The 17,798-nt window shown below is 41.2% G+C and overlaps 1 protein-coding gene across 5 annotated transcripts in view; it reads left to right on the forward strand.

The window, feature by feature from the left end:
• The window catches only part of plcb1l (phospholipase C beta 1-like), a 125,383-nt gene that overhangs the window by 101,467 nt on the left and 6,118 nt on the right, over positions 1-17,798 (forward strand). For 2 of the 5 annotated variants that reach the window (XM_034076223.1, XM_034076225.1), the window contains exons 18-32: positions 114-198; positions 752-876; positions 994-1,148; positions 1,255-1,419; positions 1,638-1,737; positions 2,010-2,114; positions 2,794-2,909; positions 5,271-5,409; positions 5,663-5,716; positions 6,235-6,454; positions 8,173-8,368; positions 9,579-9,655; positions 9,753-9,842; positions 9,986-10,043; positions 10,346-10,432. In XM_034076223.1, coding sequence (XP_033932114.1) covers positions 114-198; positions 752-876; positions 994-1,148; positions 1,255-1,419; positions 1,638-1,737; positions 2,010-2,114; positions 2,794-2,909; positions 5,271-5,409; positions 5,663-5,716; positions 6,235-6,454; positions 8,173-8,368; positions 9,579-9,655; positions 9,753-9,842; positions 9,986-10,043; positions 10,346-10,432 — 1,772 coding nt within the window. Of the gene's footprint in view, positions 1-113; positions 199-751; positions 877-993; positions 1,149-1,254; positions 1,420-1,637; positions 1,738-2,009; positions 2,115-2,793; positions 2,910-5,270; positions 5,410-5,662; positions 5,717-6,234; positions 6,455-8,172; positions 8,369-9,578; positions 9,656-9,752; positions 9,843-9,985; positions 10,044-10,345; positions 10,433-17,798 lie in introns of those variants that run through there. The other 3 variants (XM_034076226.1, XM_034076227.1, XM_034076228.1) reach the window with 2 other exon arrangements.

Raw genomic sequence — 17,798 nt, forward strand, 5'->3', positions numbered from 1 at the left:
GTACATTAGGACACAGATGGAGACATGTTCTTGCTAAAAGAACAACTTTAATATCTTTATTAGCAATATGGGAATAAAACACTGTAAATAATATGGAAACTTCCTGCCCACAGAGATCAATCGCAGCTTCCAGATGTCCTCCTTTGTTGAGACTAAAGCTTTGGAACAACTGACCAAGTGTCCTGTCGAGTTTGTGGAGTATCCTTCTCAGTCATACTTAATCATGTAATTGCAACTTCAGTTCTATTCAGTTTTTGTAGCTCCGTCTGCAGTGCACACATATTTACTATGATCAATCAATAGTCTTTTTTAGCACCAACTGGAAGGTTTTTGACATTCTCCTATGTCCATATTCTTTTGTTTTTACAATCACAATTTTGGATGTTGTAATCTTATTATCTTTTCTTTTCCTAAAGACATGACATGAATTGCATGTCTTCCAGTCCTGGGATAGAGATCCCTCCTCTGTTGTTCTCACAGAGGTTTTTTTTCCTTTTTTTCCACGTTAATCTTGGGGTTTCTTGTGGAGCATTTCCCTGTGTGCTGTAGCCGTCCAATCACAGTGAGTGTCTTATTGTGTACAGCTCATGCAGCTAATTTTGTTGATGATATACATAGAACTGTATCTCATTTCAAATCAGTTATTTTAGTTTTTCTAATTGTAATCAAAGTAAAGTAAGTATAGGAAGAAGAAGTCATATTACCAGGTGTGCTTAGTAGTGCAGTATTGTCCTCAACCAGCTGTTTCCAGATACAACAAGCTGCAGCTGAGCAGGATCTACCCTAAAGGCACCCGCGTGGATTCATCCAACTACAACCCTCAGCTCTTCTGGAACGCCGGCTGTCAGCTGGTGGCTCTCAACTTCCAAACCATCGGTGAGCATAGATCATGAAAACATCTCCATAACAAATCTTTGTCAATGCACGATGCCATTTTAAAGTTTTATTGTTGTTGACTCATCCAAATGTTGTTATGTTGTCCTCACTCCACAGATTTGTCCATGCAGTTAAACCTGGGCATGTATGAGTACAATGGGAAATGTGGCTACCGGCTCAAACCGGAGTTTATGAGGCGGCCGGACAAACACTTTGACCCTTTCACTGAGAGCACAGTGGACGGGATAGTAGCCAACACGCTGTCTGTGAAGGTGTGTGTTTGTCTTTCTGTGTCGGGGGAAATGTCTCTTTTCCGTCTGTGTGTGTGTTTTTAATCTTTAGTTATTTCTTGCTTTATTTCCTACTCCTTTCTTCTAGATCATCTCAGGCCAGTTCTTGTCTGATAAGAAAGTGGGCACGTACGTAGAGATTGACATGTTCGGGTTGCCGGTGGACACCAAGAGGAAAGCGTTCAAGACCAAGACGTCTCAAGGCAACGCCATCAACCCTGTCTGGGAAGAGGAGGCCATTGTCTTCAAGAAGGTCAGACTGTGTTCTTAGTAGCATTCAATATACCTTCACAAAAATGGCTGTTTTGAAGGATGAGTATCAAGTTAATTTCAACCCCAATTACTATAACATAAAATAACCCTATTGATGAAATATGTCCTAAAGACATTGTAGTATAATAGCAGCTGTTTGTTGTTGTTTTTGTTTTTGTTGTTTTGATTTGATAATGAGATATTCCTCTACATGTTCAGGTTGTTCTGCCCACACTCGCCTCATTAAGGATAGCCGTGTTTGAGGAAGGTGGGAAGTTCATCGGCCACCGTATCATCCCTGTGTCAGCCATCCGTCCAGGTGACTACGTTTTGTTCATCTCATCTCTTGTTGTTCCAGGGAATGTTATTTTTCTAGACTGGGAAAGAATAGAGAAAGAGAAAAGGTTAACAAGCAACACATCTTTTAAATATACCATGAAAACATCAGATAATAAAACAAAGGGCAAAGATAATTACATATGAGATGTATGTGGTTTGAAAAGCTGTGGGTGTTTCCTGAGGTGTCACCAAAGAAGCAGGTTGATCTCTCTGTTATTTCTGAACTGACCAATCCTCAATCTGTCTCTGCAGGCTATCACTACATCAGCCTAAGGAACGAGAAGAACCAGTCCCTGACTTTACCGGCTCTGTTCGTTTACGTAGAAGTAAAGGACTATGTCCCAGACACATTCGCAGGTAAGTCGTACAAAAAGATTTAAAAACCAAAATACAAAATGTTGTCCAGCTTAGGAAGGTTCTTAACTGAGTGAAATAACCCGAAAGTACAGTACCTTCAAGGCAGCCATGATAAAAGAGCTTTTTTGAATTCTTTACATGATAAGGAAAGAAGCTCCTCACTTCCTTTATCATGTCCTTAAGCAAAGGAATCACTGACCATCCTTTTCAAAAGGAGATAATGCTGTTTCACAATTTCTTGCTGCGACAACATTTGGAGTCACACACATTTGAGACATTCACAAAAAGTGCCGATCATCATGACTTAAAAATGCTGATCATGCAAGCAGCCAGTGCTTAATAAGCTTAGTTTAATACGTTTTGGAAAGCGACCTTGAGGTTATGAAAGGCGCTATATAAATTCAAGTTATTATTTTATTATTAGTTCATCTGATGATACATATTGATAAAGCTCATACTTTTGGTAAAAGTAAGTCACAATATTGTAAACCCAAATGGAAAATGTATGTCCTAAGGAATTTTCCTTCACATATTTCCTTAACCCCGTGACTTTTTTTCACTTAAGTTAAGGAATAGTGATTGAAAAATATATACTACCTAATTTTTCTATTTTACTATTCCACCGCAACCATGCTCTGTTTTTACAAAAAGGCTGCTCTGTTTCCTTCTTGTTCATCAGATGTCATTGAAGCCTTGTCCAATCCCATCCGCTACGTCAACCTGATGGAGCAGAGAGCCAATCAGCTGGCAGCACTCACTCTGGAGGAGGGGGGAGAGGAGGAGGGAGACAAAGAGGTGTGTGTGTGCTCTTCTCTCCACCATGTGTGAGCTGATACATGTTAGTGTTTGTGTGTGTGGAGCTTTGAGCCACTAATCAGGCGCTGATTGTGAGGAGCGCTCCCTCAGCCAGCTGGCTGCTCGCCCCACCATCAGGATCTAACTGGTTTGGAGATGAAACCAGATGGAGGGAAATGAGAACACGCAGACAGAGTGAAGGTCCTTTTCTTCAGCGAAACCTTATTAAAAATGTAATTTAAGAAAGACGATTCAAGAGGAGATTTTTATTATCACCACACTTTGAAACAGTCATTTTCCCTCAACACAGATCCACAGATAGATGGTATTAGCATCGTCTTGTTTTGGGCCATTTTGCATTCCCTCTTGCTGGGTGATAAAAGCTGTAGCAGTGTTGTTGCTGCATTTCATCAACCCTCCGCAGCCTCTGGTTCTAGGTCTGCTCTGAGGGGGGGTCTGTCACTGAGGCTGTGTGTACCTACAGGCTGTGCTTTAGGGTCTTTGTTTGTCAGGAGTGAGCAGTTAAGATGCTGGATTTCAAGAATCCATTACACTTTGTTTACAAATCTGATTACTTAATGTTGTCATGCTGTCAGATTTTTAAAAGTAAGTAAGTCGTAGAGAAGGATAAAAAAAAAAAACGATTGTAAAAAGAAAATATTTTTAGAAACTATTTGACATACAAAAATAAAAAGACATAGCATACTTACACAGATTAGAAAAATACTAAAAAGTCAAAACTAAGTACAGTGAAAACATGACATATATTACATTTAAAAGTGGAGGGCTGTGCAGATTTTAAAAGAGGTGCTTCTGTTTGAATTTTGTTCCCATCCAAATATAAAGGATATCTCACCATGTCAATACTCAGCATGGTGTTGTTGTTATCCCCTTCCATACCTTCATATTGTCACTACTGTGTCTTTGATGTTGCTAAGTGAATACAATAAAAAACCCAAAAAGTTAACAATGATGTTAATGTGCCGGAAAATATACTGTAGCAAAACGCCAATATACAATAGGCAAGAAAGAATCCGAATCCTACGCCCTTTATTTCTCCCACAGTGGGGACAGTAACAATGTTACAGCAAATGGACAGTGCAGACAAGCATTAAAAGTAGCATAAGACAAGAACAAGTCTCCTGGCATGATCAATGCAGTATTCAAACCATTCTAAAAATCGCTTCTGAAATGTAAGACATGTATTTTACACATGTATCAGTCCTCAAGAATACACACAACGATCTGATGAGCAGACGTGATTGTATAACTAACTGTTTTCAAGAAGTAAGTTGAACTTATTACGAACTGAACTTTGAGGTGTGATTCTCTCTACACAGTCAATTTGTCAGATGTATGAACTCCAACTAGACTTAGCAGTGACCTTTATCTTTAGAACAGTCGTCAAGAAACGTAAAGGCCAAGCACCTCAGAAAAGTTTTGAGTCATGGCTGCTGAGAAAATGTGACCTTTTGTTTCAGTCCAAGTAACAAATCTAAGGAGAGATTGCAATGCGAACATCTCCTACTAATGAGCCATCAGCATAACCACACAAGCAGGAGAATTGGTAACCTTGTAAGTGGTGCATCAAGGGTAAAGTAGCAGTAATCTGTAGTGTCCCTTTGAATCCACGAGGATTCATGTGGGCGCAGGGAGCAGACACAGGCGTGGTACGAGAGGCACGGCAGGACACAGGGTTATCTCAGGTCATAGCCAGAGGGGCCTGGAGAGAAGGCAGTTCCTAAGGGGGTGTCTTTTATCTGATTTGCCCGCTGATATGATTACCCACGAGGCCGGCTGACAGAGTGCTGTTTCATGCTGTGACCATGGAAACAGTCACCGAGGAAGGCAGAGCGGGGAAAGGCACGGGGAGTAGATGTAGAGAAAGAAAGGAGAAGATCTGCTTCGACTCGAACAAAGATAACTGAAAATTGCGTTCACAGCGAATAGTGTGAGATTCAGCGAGGCCTAAGGGGAAATTAAGATCGGCTGAGCGGCAGAACAGGAAGCAATGTGGAGAGTGGGTTACCAAAGCTATGTCTACAAACTCCACTACAGGACTCAGGTACAACTAGAGACTCCTGAAAACAGATAGCAGCACTCAAGGGCGCTTTTCTTCCTCGAAAAAAGTATTTTGTGAACGTTTTTGGAGGCTCTGTGTCACGGAAAGTTAACTTTGTGTTAGAGCTAAAACATAGAGAAAGTAAATGTATGCACTTTTTTACTTGATGACAGCAGAGAAATATATTGTGGCTCACATTTTAGGGACTTATAAGAACGACAACTATTTCTGAAGAAGAGTCAGTGGTGAGTGTTCGGAGATGTGTTGACTGGATTGTGGATCTTTGATGTGGTGGACAGGTGGAGGCAGGAAGTGATGCCCCCTCAGAATCTAAGGTGGATCAGAGGGTGGCGATGCCAGCAGAGAACGGACTGAGCCACACGCCCATCATCGCCCCCAAACCCCCGTCGCTGGTCGGACACCAGCCGCAGTCAGCAGGTACCGTGTAGATAACAAGCCTTTGATCCACTCATCACATACTTCCAATAAAAAAGCTCAAATGTGAAGTTGTCTGTAAATGGACTGAAATGTGTTTTTATAATATGTTGATATTCACTGTAAGGTTTAAAGTTACAACTACTTATCACTCAGAGTCAAGTATTTCACTAAGCTGTGTGATTGGTCCATTTTGTTGTCACTATTTGACCGTGCATATTGTAACTGTGCAACTAAACTAACATGTTGTACACAGGCTCATCGAAACCATCAGTTAAGACTGAAGACATCATTCACAGTGTCCTCACTGGTAAGCCTATGCTTCATTCTTCATCCTTGAGTACTTGCTTTGTGGCTATTATTAAAATGAGTTTGATTTACTTTGTTTGTGTGTTAATGATTTGGTCATTTAATTGATTTTAAGCCAACAAAAGAAAGACCTATAATAAAGGGCTATCGTTATCATTTAATAACTTAATAAATTGATACTGTGTAAAAAAATTGTAAATGTATGGATTTTTTTAACCAAAATTGACAATGTTTTTTTCCGACAGACATTAGTAAATCTATTCTATATATGTATTCAAAATAAGAAAATGCTCTCATATGAGTCAACGCTCATAATTCTGGTATGATTGCTGTTATAATTATTACTCTGATGCAAATTCTATAACTGCAGATCATTTCCGCCTCCGAACAGTTGCTACAAGCAGTATAAACTCTTTCCCGTTGGCATTTAAAGCATGTTTGACAGTATATCCAGTCATCACCCTTTCTCTCGCTCCCTTTTGTCACCTTTCCCTGCGGGTCCTCCTTCCCTGCCTTTAGAACTAGAGGCTCAGACGGTGGAGGAGTTGAAGCAGCAGAAGGGTTTCGTTCGAGAGCAGAGGAAGCAGTACAAGGAGATGAAGGAGCTGGTGCGGAAACACCACCGCAAGACCAGCGAGATGATCAAGGAGCACACGGCCCGCGTGTCCGAGCTGCAGGGTCAGTACCAGCGGCGGCGCTCGGCCCTGCAGAAGAGCCACAAACGAGATGGTAAGAAAAGGTAGGTGGCCCTCCTCTTCGCCTCTTCAAACTGTTGGATGTTTTTTGTTCTCCCTGTTACTCTGTCAATCTCCTAAGAAATCACAAAGAAAAACATCACAACCACAAAAGAATAGTCCATTGGCTTTTTTTATTCCCATGACTTACCGGCCAAATGTCAATAAAGTAAAAGCTAGCAATTTTAAGTACGTGATAAAACTAAAAGATTAGGTCATCAGTTTCTCCCACTTAAAAGCAAGGTTTTCTTTACAAGCACTTACCGAAATACATTCTATCTTTCCTTTAAGCCCGAATGTAATGCGACCACAACACTTTGAATACATTCATGGCTCTCACTTTTGTTAAGGAACCTTCATCTTCACTCTGTTGTTGCTATGTTTACATGTATACACTTTACAATATTATTGTGTAGCTTACAATTCTTCAAGCTACCCCCTTTTTCTCTTGGGATAGTTCTGGGAAGTTTAGTAAATGACTATCTGAAGCAATGATAAAGTAGTTAAGTTCCAGGAAAGTGGGAAAAACGACATCACAAAATAACTCGTAGTTATTTTTGTTAACACTTAATATAATTGTGTATGAATTGTTCTTTCCCCTTTCCTTCGTTCTGTCCTCCATCTCCATAAATACACAATGCATTATGCACTTTAAATCACATTGTTGATTGTATTGCTCCAAAGCAAACCGTGTATGTCAGATCAAAGAAACGTTGAGCTACGTGTAGAATAAAAATGAGGAGATAAGGCTTCCTCCGAGCCTCAGGGAGTCGTTCAGGGCCCTCAAGAGTTCATCGCCGGCTGAAGAGTCAGTACTCAGCACGCAGCGGAGATTACAGTCCTCTCAGACAGTGTGGAGAGCAGAGGGCCGCTGAGGCAGACACATTTCAACACTTTACTTCGTGGTAGAAGATAAGTGCTCCTCCGAATGTTTGAAATAATGTAATAAATTAAAAGCATTGTTTATCCTGAATTCAAAAAGTATTCATCATTCGTTTACTACAAGGTGTAAGTTCCCTAGTTTTGGCCATAGAAATGTCTACCTGTTCGTAGCTCTCAGCTTGTGGCTGAATGCGGCAAGAAAAAGAAAATAGTTCCGACATGACATTTTCAAAAGAAGGACTGTGGATTATCTGAGGTCATGATTTCCAGAATGAAACACTGCTGTTGAGTTTTTTTAAAATATATTTCGACTTTCAGCAAGTTGAGGGCAATCTAGTTCCATTTTCAGAATGTATCACAATCAGAATCTAAATACTTTGTGCATCCCAGGGGAAATCGGGTGTTTTGTGACGGTTGACCCATTTTATAATGAAATAAGATAAAAGATGAAAATGGAATTTAAAAAAGTACAAGATAAAATAGAATATCAATAGTTATATAAACATAGCAAGTTGAAGTAAAACTGTGCAATAAAGAAATTAAATAAGTATATGTATATAAACATAAGAGGCTAAATGTCCAATAAAAAATATAAGAGATGAAATATAAGTATTGACATTGTACTACATTATTTTGAATTATATATTATATTGAAAAGAAAGCAGACAAACCACAGCACAAACAACATCACACTCTTACAAGATGAATGAATAGCACTGCAGCTACAGTAACAAAAGTTTATTTTAGAGTGAATTTTCCCTTTTTAGTTAAAATGCATAGCAACATTATCGAATGTTTTAGGACTTCTTTACTGACAAAACTAAGTAATCTTAATTTCCAGATGTTCTGTTTGCGTATGTATGTTCAGTCGGTCGGAACACTCCCTGTCCACCCTGGACCAGGAGCTGTGCGACCTGGATCAGGAGTGCAGCCAGAGGCTTTCAGAGCTGAAGGAGCAGCAGCAGCAGCAGCTCCTCACACTGCGCCAGGAGCAGTACTACAGCGAGAAGTACCAGAAAAAAGAGCACATCAAGCAGGTACTCAACACACACACACACACACACACACACACACACACACACACACACACACACACACAGGCACACAGTCGATGCGACGGCAGCTGGGTTGGCTAGTGGTTCAGGGTAAAGTACGTAGCAGGGTTGCAACAAATCTTTCTCATACCGTCTGTTTTTACTCACTTTAAGACGTACACCTTTACGAAATTCAGCTTTATTGGCAACACCTGATTTACCGCTTTACCGGCACTACGACAACATGCTGTCTGCGCTAATTCAAATAAAAAGACTTCATATTTTCAGAGATGTTTTCTCTCATACTGCTTTACATTATGCTTTCTCATAAATGTACCACTTTATTCTGAGAAATGTTGAAAAGAAATTCTAAGAAATGTATAACTTTCATCTCTGAAATGTAGCTTTCTCTCCAAAAATGACCCAACTTTCCATATCTTTCATTGTTGTGTTTCTTTCCTCCAATGGTCTGTTGTAAAAATCCTACTTGTTTATTATGAGAGAGTTAAAATCCCACATGTCATATTTCCTGCCATCACTGTACCTCCGTTTAACTGCCACCACACGAGCTACATTCATTCTTTTGAAATGATAGATTGAATATAGTTACATTGATGCTATTTCATTCCTTACACACTATGCTAAAGTTTATTATAACAGTACATCTATTTAGTGTTTCCATACATCATGTACACAAGCATGTACTGTATGTATCAGTTGGATAAACAAACACACAGGTACCACACGCATGTAGGAGCTTGTCCAGGCTCGTGTTGGATAAAGTGCTCAATGTCTCTCAATAAATCTCAGCGAGGCGTTCACAGACTAATGAATAAACAAATAAATGAGTGGATGCTGCAGTAAACTCCCAGTCACCCCCCTTTAGATGATTACAGTCATCATTCTGCTGCCTGTGCACATGTGCTGGTGTACGGTGCGGAAAAATAAATGTCTTCTGCTCCAGTACACCTGCACAGTGCAGCTGAGGCGCCAGGTAGATGCATTCAAGCAAGAGACAGCACGCACAAGAGATCTGTTTCCTTTCCCTGATCTAAATGTGGTTTCATTGAACCGATACTAAATATTAAGGGGAAATAACTTGTATATTATAACTTAAAACTATAATGGTTTTTAATTAACAAAGTATGCTTACGTGTTTTGTGTCACATTTGGCTGTGGAATTATAAATCTCTCTTTGTGTGTCTCACTCTAGCTGGTGGAGAAGCTGACCACCATAGCAGAGGAGTGCCAGAGTGCGCAGCTCAGAAAGCTCAGAGACATCTGTGACAAGTAAGACTGCATTCAACATAAAGCATGCTCACACATTCACAGTAACACCTCGCATGTTTCATTACGTCTTTCTCGTTGTCCTTCTCACCATCTGCAGAGAAAAGAAGGATCTCAAGAAGAAAATGGACAAGAAAAGACAAGAGAAGATCAACGAAGCCAAATCTAAAGACAAGAACGTGACGGAAGAGTAAGTGATCTGCTGTTAAACATGAATAACTATTCCTCATAAAGTGTTATATGTGTATGGCCACTAGATGTCACTACAGACCTGAGATGTAGCTCTGTTGGGACTGTCTGCTTGGTTTGACTGTCATTATAATGTCCCCACAGAGAGAAGCTGGAGATCAACAGATCATTTGTCAATGAGGTGGTGCAGTATATTAAACGGGTAAGAGCGGCTCTAATATGATAGAGAATGTGTATTTGATAATCATCCCCTGCAATTATTCTGAAAGAAATTACAGTTAAAAGTTAAAAATGTGATTTACTCAAAAAATAATCGTGTGTGTGTGTGTGTGTGTGTGTGTGTGTGTGTGTGTGTGTGTGTGTGTGTGTGTGTGTGTGTGTGTGTGTGTGTGTGTGTGTGTGTGTGTGTGTGTGTGTGTGGTGTGTGTGTGTGTGTGTGTGTGTGTGTGTGTGTGTGTGTGTGTGTGTGTGTGTGTGTGTGTGTGTGTGTGTGTGTGTGTGTAGCTGGAAGACGCGCAGAGTAAGAGACACGAGAGACTACTGGAGAAGCAAAAGGATAACCGACAGCAAATCTTGGATGAGAGGCCGAAGGTAAGATGCAGACGCTTATTGAGGAAAAGTTCAATGTGAAATATGTCTCTTGTGTGAAGTGTTTGTTGATCACTGTACACTCTGATGTTTTTCATGAACTCATCACATTCTCACCACAGCGCTCTTTTTAAGTTCCTGGGCTGTTGCATGGCAGGTTCACTGTCAGGGTGCTCGGCTCAGCATGTCTTTCATGCCTTGCATGTGCAAAAACAATTCTGATAGTATGAACTGCTGTGGCGACACCTGGTGACCAGCAACAAACGTCTTGCTTTTTATAAAGAATTGAAATGCATATCATAAGACCTTTATTTGGTTTGTTGGTCCGGCTACTTAGAATGCATTTATGGATGTTACACTTAGGTCAGTATTTAACTTCATTAGAGTGTTGACCTTTATATAGATGTGTTTCATAAGCAGTTACAGGAAACATCATGTTGGTTTAATGTGACTGAATTGTCCTGTAGTTGTTCATGTAAACACCACTAGGGGGCGATGTGGCCCAGGTTTACTGAGATATGGCTCTAGCACTTTTTGGATAACCTTCAAATGCAAAACAAATAGTTGTGTTATTCAATATTAATGCTGTTATCAGACTGTTTGAATACCAATACATGCCCTACTCGTTGTGGTTGCATACAGTATACTAGTTATTTGGCTGTATATAATTAAATAGTGGCCTTGTAGAACAGTCAGGATGTAATTACACTAATGCAACTCTGCTATATTGCATATACATAAGTGGGTTTACTGTGAAGTGGATGCATTCAGGAGCATGAGTGCTTTTCCTATTTTAGCAGCACAGTTCCCAACATTGCCATTGTGACTGTCATTGTAGGACGCTTGTGCAGCTGGAGAGCATGGTAAGAATATCTTTGCATCCCAGTGTTCATCATTAATATAGCACTCGTGTGGCAGTATTAATACGCAAGCTTTAACCCCTGAGCCACTGACTGCTGTCTATGGAAGCCCATGTCCGCCCATGTGATGGAAATAATGAGAAAATATCTCAAAATAATGATAAACTTTCTTTAATTATTTATTAATCACATGTATTTTACCAGCAGAAATGGGCTTCTGCGCATTGCATCTCTGTAATGGCTGAGACCTGGCAAGCATTACTTCAATGCAGAATACAGTATGAATAATTGAAAATATGTAATTTACTCTTCTGCAAGAATGACAAATACAGCGTGGCTGTATTGCTGTCCATGGAGGTGTTATCTGCATAGCATGGCAGCAGAATGATATAACAGGGAGAGCAGATTGGCCGGCGTGTAGTGAGATCTCACCCAGTCGGAGTTCCCCTATTTGATCCCGATGTGTCCTTGAGGAAGATCCTAGAAACCAACCGGAGGGAAAGAACATCACCATTTTGGGTTACCAATAAGGTACATCAAATCAACTTGATAGCATGTTCTATTAAAAGCATACATGTCTCAGTTACTACGATATGGTACGGTGCAGAACGATGGGATACTTTATTAAAAGTATGAAATGTTTCTCGCATCCCAACAGCTCCGTTTGCAAAATCAACAAGGAAAAGTATTTAAGAAGAGAAAAAAGGCAATAGACATTTATCATAATAATATTTACATAACCCTTTAATATAAATTGCTCTCTGCTTGCCAATGAGACTCCGGTGTTATCCTCCTGTCATGTTTTTCAAATGAAGAGTACAGTGCACATTTACCATAAATGAGGTCATGTTTTTTAGAAAGACTTGCATAAATCAGAAACGCTCTGTTGGAAACAAACCCATAAACGCCCACTCTTAAAGTGCAGCATGGAAGAAAATGGATGTTAGCAACCGTAGCTTCCCACAAAAATGGAACTGATTATTCATCACCTCTCCCGCTGTCGCAATCACTCCCCTTAATCGACATCCGGGCATTGGCAGATTGAATTCCCTCCCGAGGAAAGGCTATTACATAGTAATCAACCATCTCCTGCAGGGCTGTCAGAGGACACATCTCTGGAGGAAGCTAGCACAAAGAGCCCAGGGTTGTGTTTGTGACACAGTGCTGCAACACTAACCAAAGTTAAGGATACATTGTGTGGGAGGATGTGCTTTTTTAACTAATATGACAAAACAACATTATCATTTGATAATCAGACGCTCGTGTGACATCTCATTGTATCCAATAAATGTCTAATAGCCTTTGGGAATGTCCTTGAGCAAAACATTGAACCCGGGTCGTTGGCCTTGCGTGGCAGCTCGGATACCATCTTTTTCTGTGTAATGAATATAAACCATTGTAAAAGCTCTCGTCTTTCGTAATTCATTCTCCATGCTGAATGGAGTCCATTCAGCAATCAGCTTTCACCCCAAATTATATTTGAGGCAAAGTGTTGTTGAATAATCTCACAGGAATACCCCATATTAGTCATTTTGCCCATGGACGGGTGCAAACAACAGCAGACGGATACAAAACATTGAAATGGTGATGGACTGGAAAACAGGATGTAGAAAGTTCCTCTAGTTGCTGATGGGTATTCAAAATCAGGACAGGGCAAATATAGAAATACTTGTGTTGTGTGTCATGGCGTGTGTGTGTGTGTTCAGAGGGAGGAAGATACAACATACTTTCTCTCTCACACAGTTCTGACCCACTTTCTCCATTGGGCTCAGCAGCCACTAATGGACAGCTATAACGATCCTTGGTGGAGACCCTGAGAGCCCAGCGGCTCGCTGTGACGCTAGTGTGTGTGTGTGTGTGTGTGTGTGTGTGTGTGTGTGTGTGTGTGTGTGTGTGTGTGTGTGTGTGTGTGTGTGTGTGTGTGTGTGTGTGTGTGTGTGTGTGTGTGTGTGTGTGTGTGTGTGTGTGTGTGTGTGTGTGTGTGTGTGTGTGTGTGTGTGTGTGTGTGTGTGTGACCAAACTTTAAACTAGCTGTTAATTATTAAAGTAGGATACTAACTGCTGTTTAGAAAATTAGAGCCAATCATAAGGAGAACACATTTGAGAAAGATGTTTTGTTGTTCTCGAGAATAACGGTGAACTTTCTTTGTTCCACACATGATGAAAATATAAATCAGAGGCAGAACATTTGTTTGTTCTGTATTTCTAGAATTACGTTATATTGTTGAATTATTTTGAAATGTCAAGAATAAATTACAAATGATGAGAACAACATTTTACATTTAACAATCAGTATTCATGGCAAGTAAAAAGAAAATATAAATCATGTTTTTATTGATGAAAAAGAGTTAAAAATAATATGAATTAAGAATAAAGTCAAGTCAACCTTATTCTCTACATGTTTTATTTATTCTCGAATAAATGTAGATTAAAATCAAAAAGTTCTGCTGCTACTCTGATTCGCCTGACCCTTATCATCTTCCATAGTGTTGACAATCCTTGTTAGATAGTATCTCCATACAATTGTAGCTGTTACTTAAAAGACCCGAGCATTCTTACAAATGTTCCACTTTAGTTCGTAAGATTTAGAATTTTTAGAAAGTTTGAGGATCACATATTGAATAAGAAAGTAGACAGAGAAAAAGAGACGTGGCGAGGTCCGTCGTCACTCGCCATGATCACGGAGGTGTCACTGTCCTGCTAATAATCCAATCAGAACGCTCAGCAGGAGTCAGCCGGCCCAGCAGGCTGACCACTGCTGTTCCAGCACACTAGAGCCCCCATATCCTCCATTTCACTTCTTAGCAACTTCTCTTGTTACTCGGGCCACCTTTTCAAGTTAGCATATGTCCACCTTAACTTGCTCACTACTCTGTTTATTGTTTTTATCTTTTTTTTAATCAATTTTCAAATCAAATGTAAACTACCCAGGGTAATTGAGCCAAGTGGAAATCTCTGCAGTTGATTGAAACCTTTTCTGAAAGAACACTATAATGCGTTCTGCTCAGTTATACACTGCTGTCATCGATACAGCTGTAAACATGCATTTGTTCTGTTTACATGACTATTGATCTAAAACTAGTGATTCAACAACCTTGCCGACACAGCCACACAAGTCAGAAATGCACTCTTGTCTGACAGCCTCTTGATTGGTCACCTTTTTCTCTTCTTAGCCTCAATTGGAATCCTTTGTCTACTTCTGTACCATAATGACATCACGTCTATTGGCTAGCACTCCAAAACATTGGACGTACAGTAATAGGCTAAGGGTCGAGTTATCTCTAAGCGGTTGACCAATCAAAACAGAGCCGGCCAGCTAACCAATCAGAGCAGACTGGGCTCTGGTCTCAGACAGAGGGTGAAAAGAGGTGCTGCAGCGCAGGCAGTATGAGAAAAATAAAGAGCTTTTTGAACATTAAACCATGGAGACATGTTAATGTGGAGGCACAGAATGCATGATAAGGCTCTTTCTTCCACCATCTACAATGTGCTCCGATTCCCCTCTCTTTGCACCAGCAAAGGACAGATAGTACAGATGTCTAGCAACAAGCATTCCCTCTCAGCCTCCACACTGAAGGCTCACCAGGCCATGTTGTAATTCTTCTGTACTTGCCATCCCCTCGCCAACACCTTATCTGGCTGTGAAAGAGAGCATGACATGGTGATAACGCCATATGTTTGCCCACAGTGTGAATGCTGTGTTACGTGGGAGGCATGCTCATTCTTTCTTGCTTAGAGGAAAGGGAGAACAAAAAAAAAAGAATCTCGCACGGTGTCTCCCCACCGTGCAAGCCTTGAACCAACACGCAGACGCACACATCCGTTTCGACACGCAGGAATCCTGTGCGGTCGTCATGGAAACTCCGGTCCCCCGCTCTCTCTCCCTCCCCCTCCCCCTTCCTCGCCGCTCATATCCTCTGCTATCCTTCATGACTCTGTGCAATCTGTTAATTTGGAACTGAGTGCTCATGACGCAATATCCCAGGGATGGTTAGCGGAGGTGGGGGAGGGATGCAGCGGGGGGGGGGCAGGCAAACAGGTTGGAGGAGACAGGGCTGGATTTGAGGAGGAAGGGAGACAAATATGCGGCCACGCTCTCTCTCTCTGCCTCTCTATGGGTGATGTACTGTAGGGGTGTCCACTATGTTCCCTCATCACAAGCTTTGATCTGTATCATCCCTGCCTAGTGCCTACGGGTTTCCATCAATAATGCACTTGTGACCACACACACACACACACACACACACACACACACACGCACACATGCACACACACACGATCCCCACAGGGAACACTGAGTGCAAACTAGAGGTAGAAGTCAAATCCATTGTGAATGAGTGCGCGTACCTGCTCCATGCTTGGTTACTCTCCTGCTCCATTATGCTGGCTGCTATGTTGGATCCGTGCACGAGGGTTGTATGTATGCCCACTTGTGCTAATGAAGCTCTCCAGGGTTGTGCTCTGTCTAAGGAAAATTCACTCCTGAACTCATGCTCATGGAAAGTGTGGTTCCTGCAGGAGCGAGGTGAGGACCGCAGGAAGACTGTTGGTCCTGTGAGGGAGAGGATGGAGGAATTGAAGATGTTTTGAGGTGGAAAGTGAAGTATGGTGGCTGGCGATTTTGTGTGAGGAAATGACAAAAAAGCCGATTTTGTTTGTAAGATAAGTATATTGGCATTAGTAAGTAAGACTGTTAAAGTAGTCTTACAGCCTGCTCTCTAAATGAGATGTTAGATTGTGTGCCACTCGTTCATTATGGAAGAGAAAAAGTGCACTGCTTACAGCTTAAGGGATGTGCTTTTCACGGAAATGAAAGAGAAAAGAAACGTTGACATCCTCCTTATGAGTACGCATGGGGGTTTAAAGCTGCACTAATCAATAATAGTCAATTGACAATGGATCAAATCAATCGGAAAGGGTTGCTCGTTTTCATGAACCCAGCGATAATTATAATCCAACCACAGTTCTCCTCAGTTCTACGCAGTGTCTTCCATTGTCCCGGAAATGTATATTTTAAGTCAAAAGGCTTCTTTCCAGACGCCAAATGGCAGACAAGGCTGGCGATCATATTCTAGCTTTAAGATGATAGGCATTATAAGTTAGTAGAAATCAACATTTTTTTTGCTGATTCATCCTTATGAGTATTAATATCAACAACCTGAAAATGATGGCCGGAGATACACGTTATTATCGCTAGCTGTTTCAGAGTAATGTCAGGGCTGTTTGTCTCGTGTAGGAGTGGCGCTGTCCGTAGTACTGAAACAGAGCCGAGGATATCACTATCAAACTGATTTCGACACACAATCATTACCTTCTCATAACTTGTGATTTTGAAACAGAAGTCTAACATTGTTGTTGTTGTTGTTGTTGTTAAGCCGTTCTCCAAAGCTCTCGATCGGCACGTAGACCTTGAGGGCAAAACAATGAACACTACTAGGAACTCCATAGATCTGGATGGATCAATAATGCTGTTTGTCAAAGCAAGAATGAATGCTAGTTAGCTACTGTAGGTTACCGTGGTTGCAAAACACTGTTATTTAAGGATTCAATATGTCTTTTGGAACAGTGGAAACACTAACCGAGACTGGTTTGATGGTGTTAATTGTATGTCTGTGGAAGGAAGTGTGTTAACGATGATCAGTGAGGTTCTTCATCGGCGTTCCCCTAGAGACTTGTCGTGTCCTGAGAAACACTGGATATGTACTCAACTCTAATAATTACATAACTGTCATTTCATTTGACAAGGATTTACTGTACACGTGCAGCATCTTTTAGCAAGCATCCACATCTGATTGAAAGATATCAACTCATTTCACAGCTGGCCTTTCCTTCTGAACCAACCCTTTTAGGGGAAACACTCATTACTGGACACACCAAAGGGAGCTATGCAGGGATGTTTTTACAATTCCTGGAGCTGAAGGTGGAATCTAAGAAGTAGTACTCCTGCAAAGCAAACAACGTTATGTATGTGAGTCGTGAAAGGGCACTGACACACAGATAGTGGACCGTGCTCCTGTCTCTTTCTTTCATTACCTGTCCTTCTTTCTCTGTCATAGTGATGACCAGTGCAGACGAACTGAAAGGAATGGTGTTTTTTTTCACACACACACACACACACACACACACACACACACACACACACACACACACAACGTACTCCTTCTTCTTCAGAAACCGTTGGTGCTGACAGGGTGTTGACCCTGTCTCATGGTTGGACATGGGATCTCGGGTACATCCTAATTGGGCTGTGTTGGGATATGCAGCGTATCCCAAGGTCAGGGATAGGAGCAGCAGATAGCTAAACCTCTCTTCCAAAGGCACGATAGGGAAGCAGACGTGTTGACCTCAGACCTCCTTGTTGTGGCTGTACGAAAAGGCAGAGTTTACATAGCTGCATACTGAATGCGGTTCAGACGGTGCGGTTTGTTGCCGGGCCAAGGCTTTTCTTGTGGCGCTGCAGCCGGAGTTATGTCACGGCTCAAAGCAAAGAATTAATTTGGCTCTTTGGA

Source organism: Pseudochaenichthys georgianus, chromosome 24 (genome assembly GCF_902827115.2).
Source record: "Pseudochaenichthys georgianus chromosome 24, fPseGeo1.2, whole genome shotgun sequence".
Lineage (NCBI taxonomy): Eukaryota > Metazoa > Chordata > Actinopteri > Perciformes > Channichthyidae > Pseudochaenichthys > Pseudochaenichthys georgianus.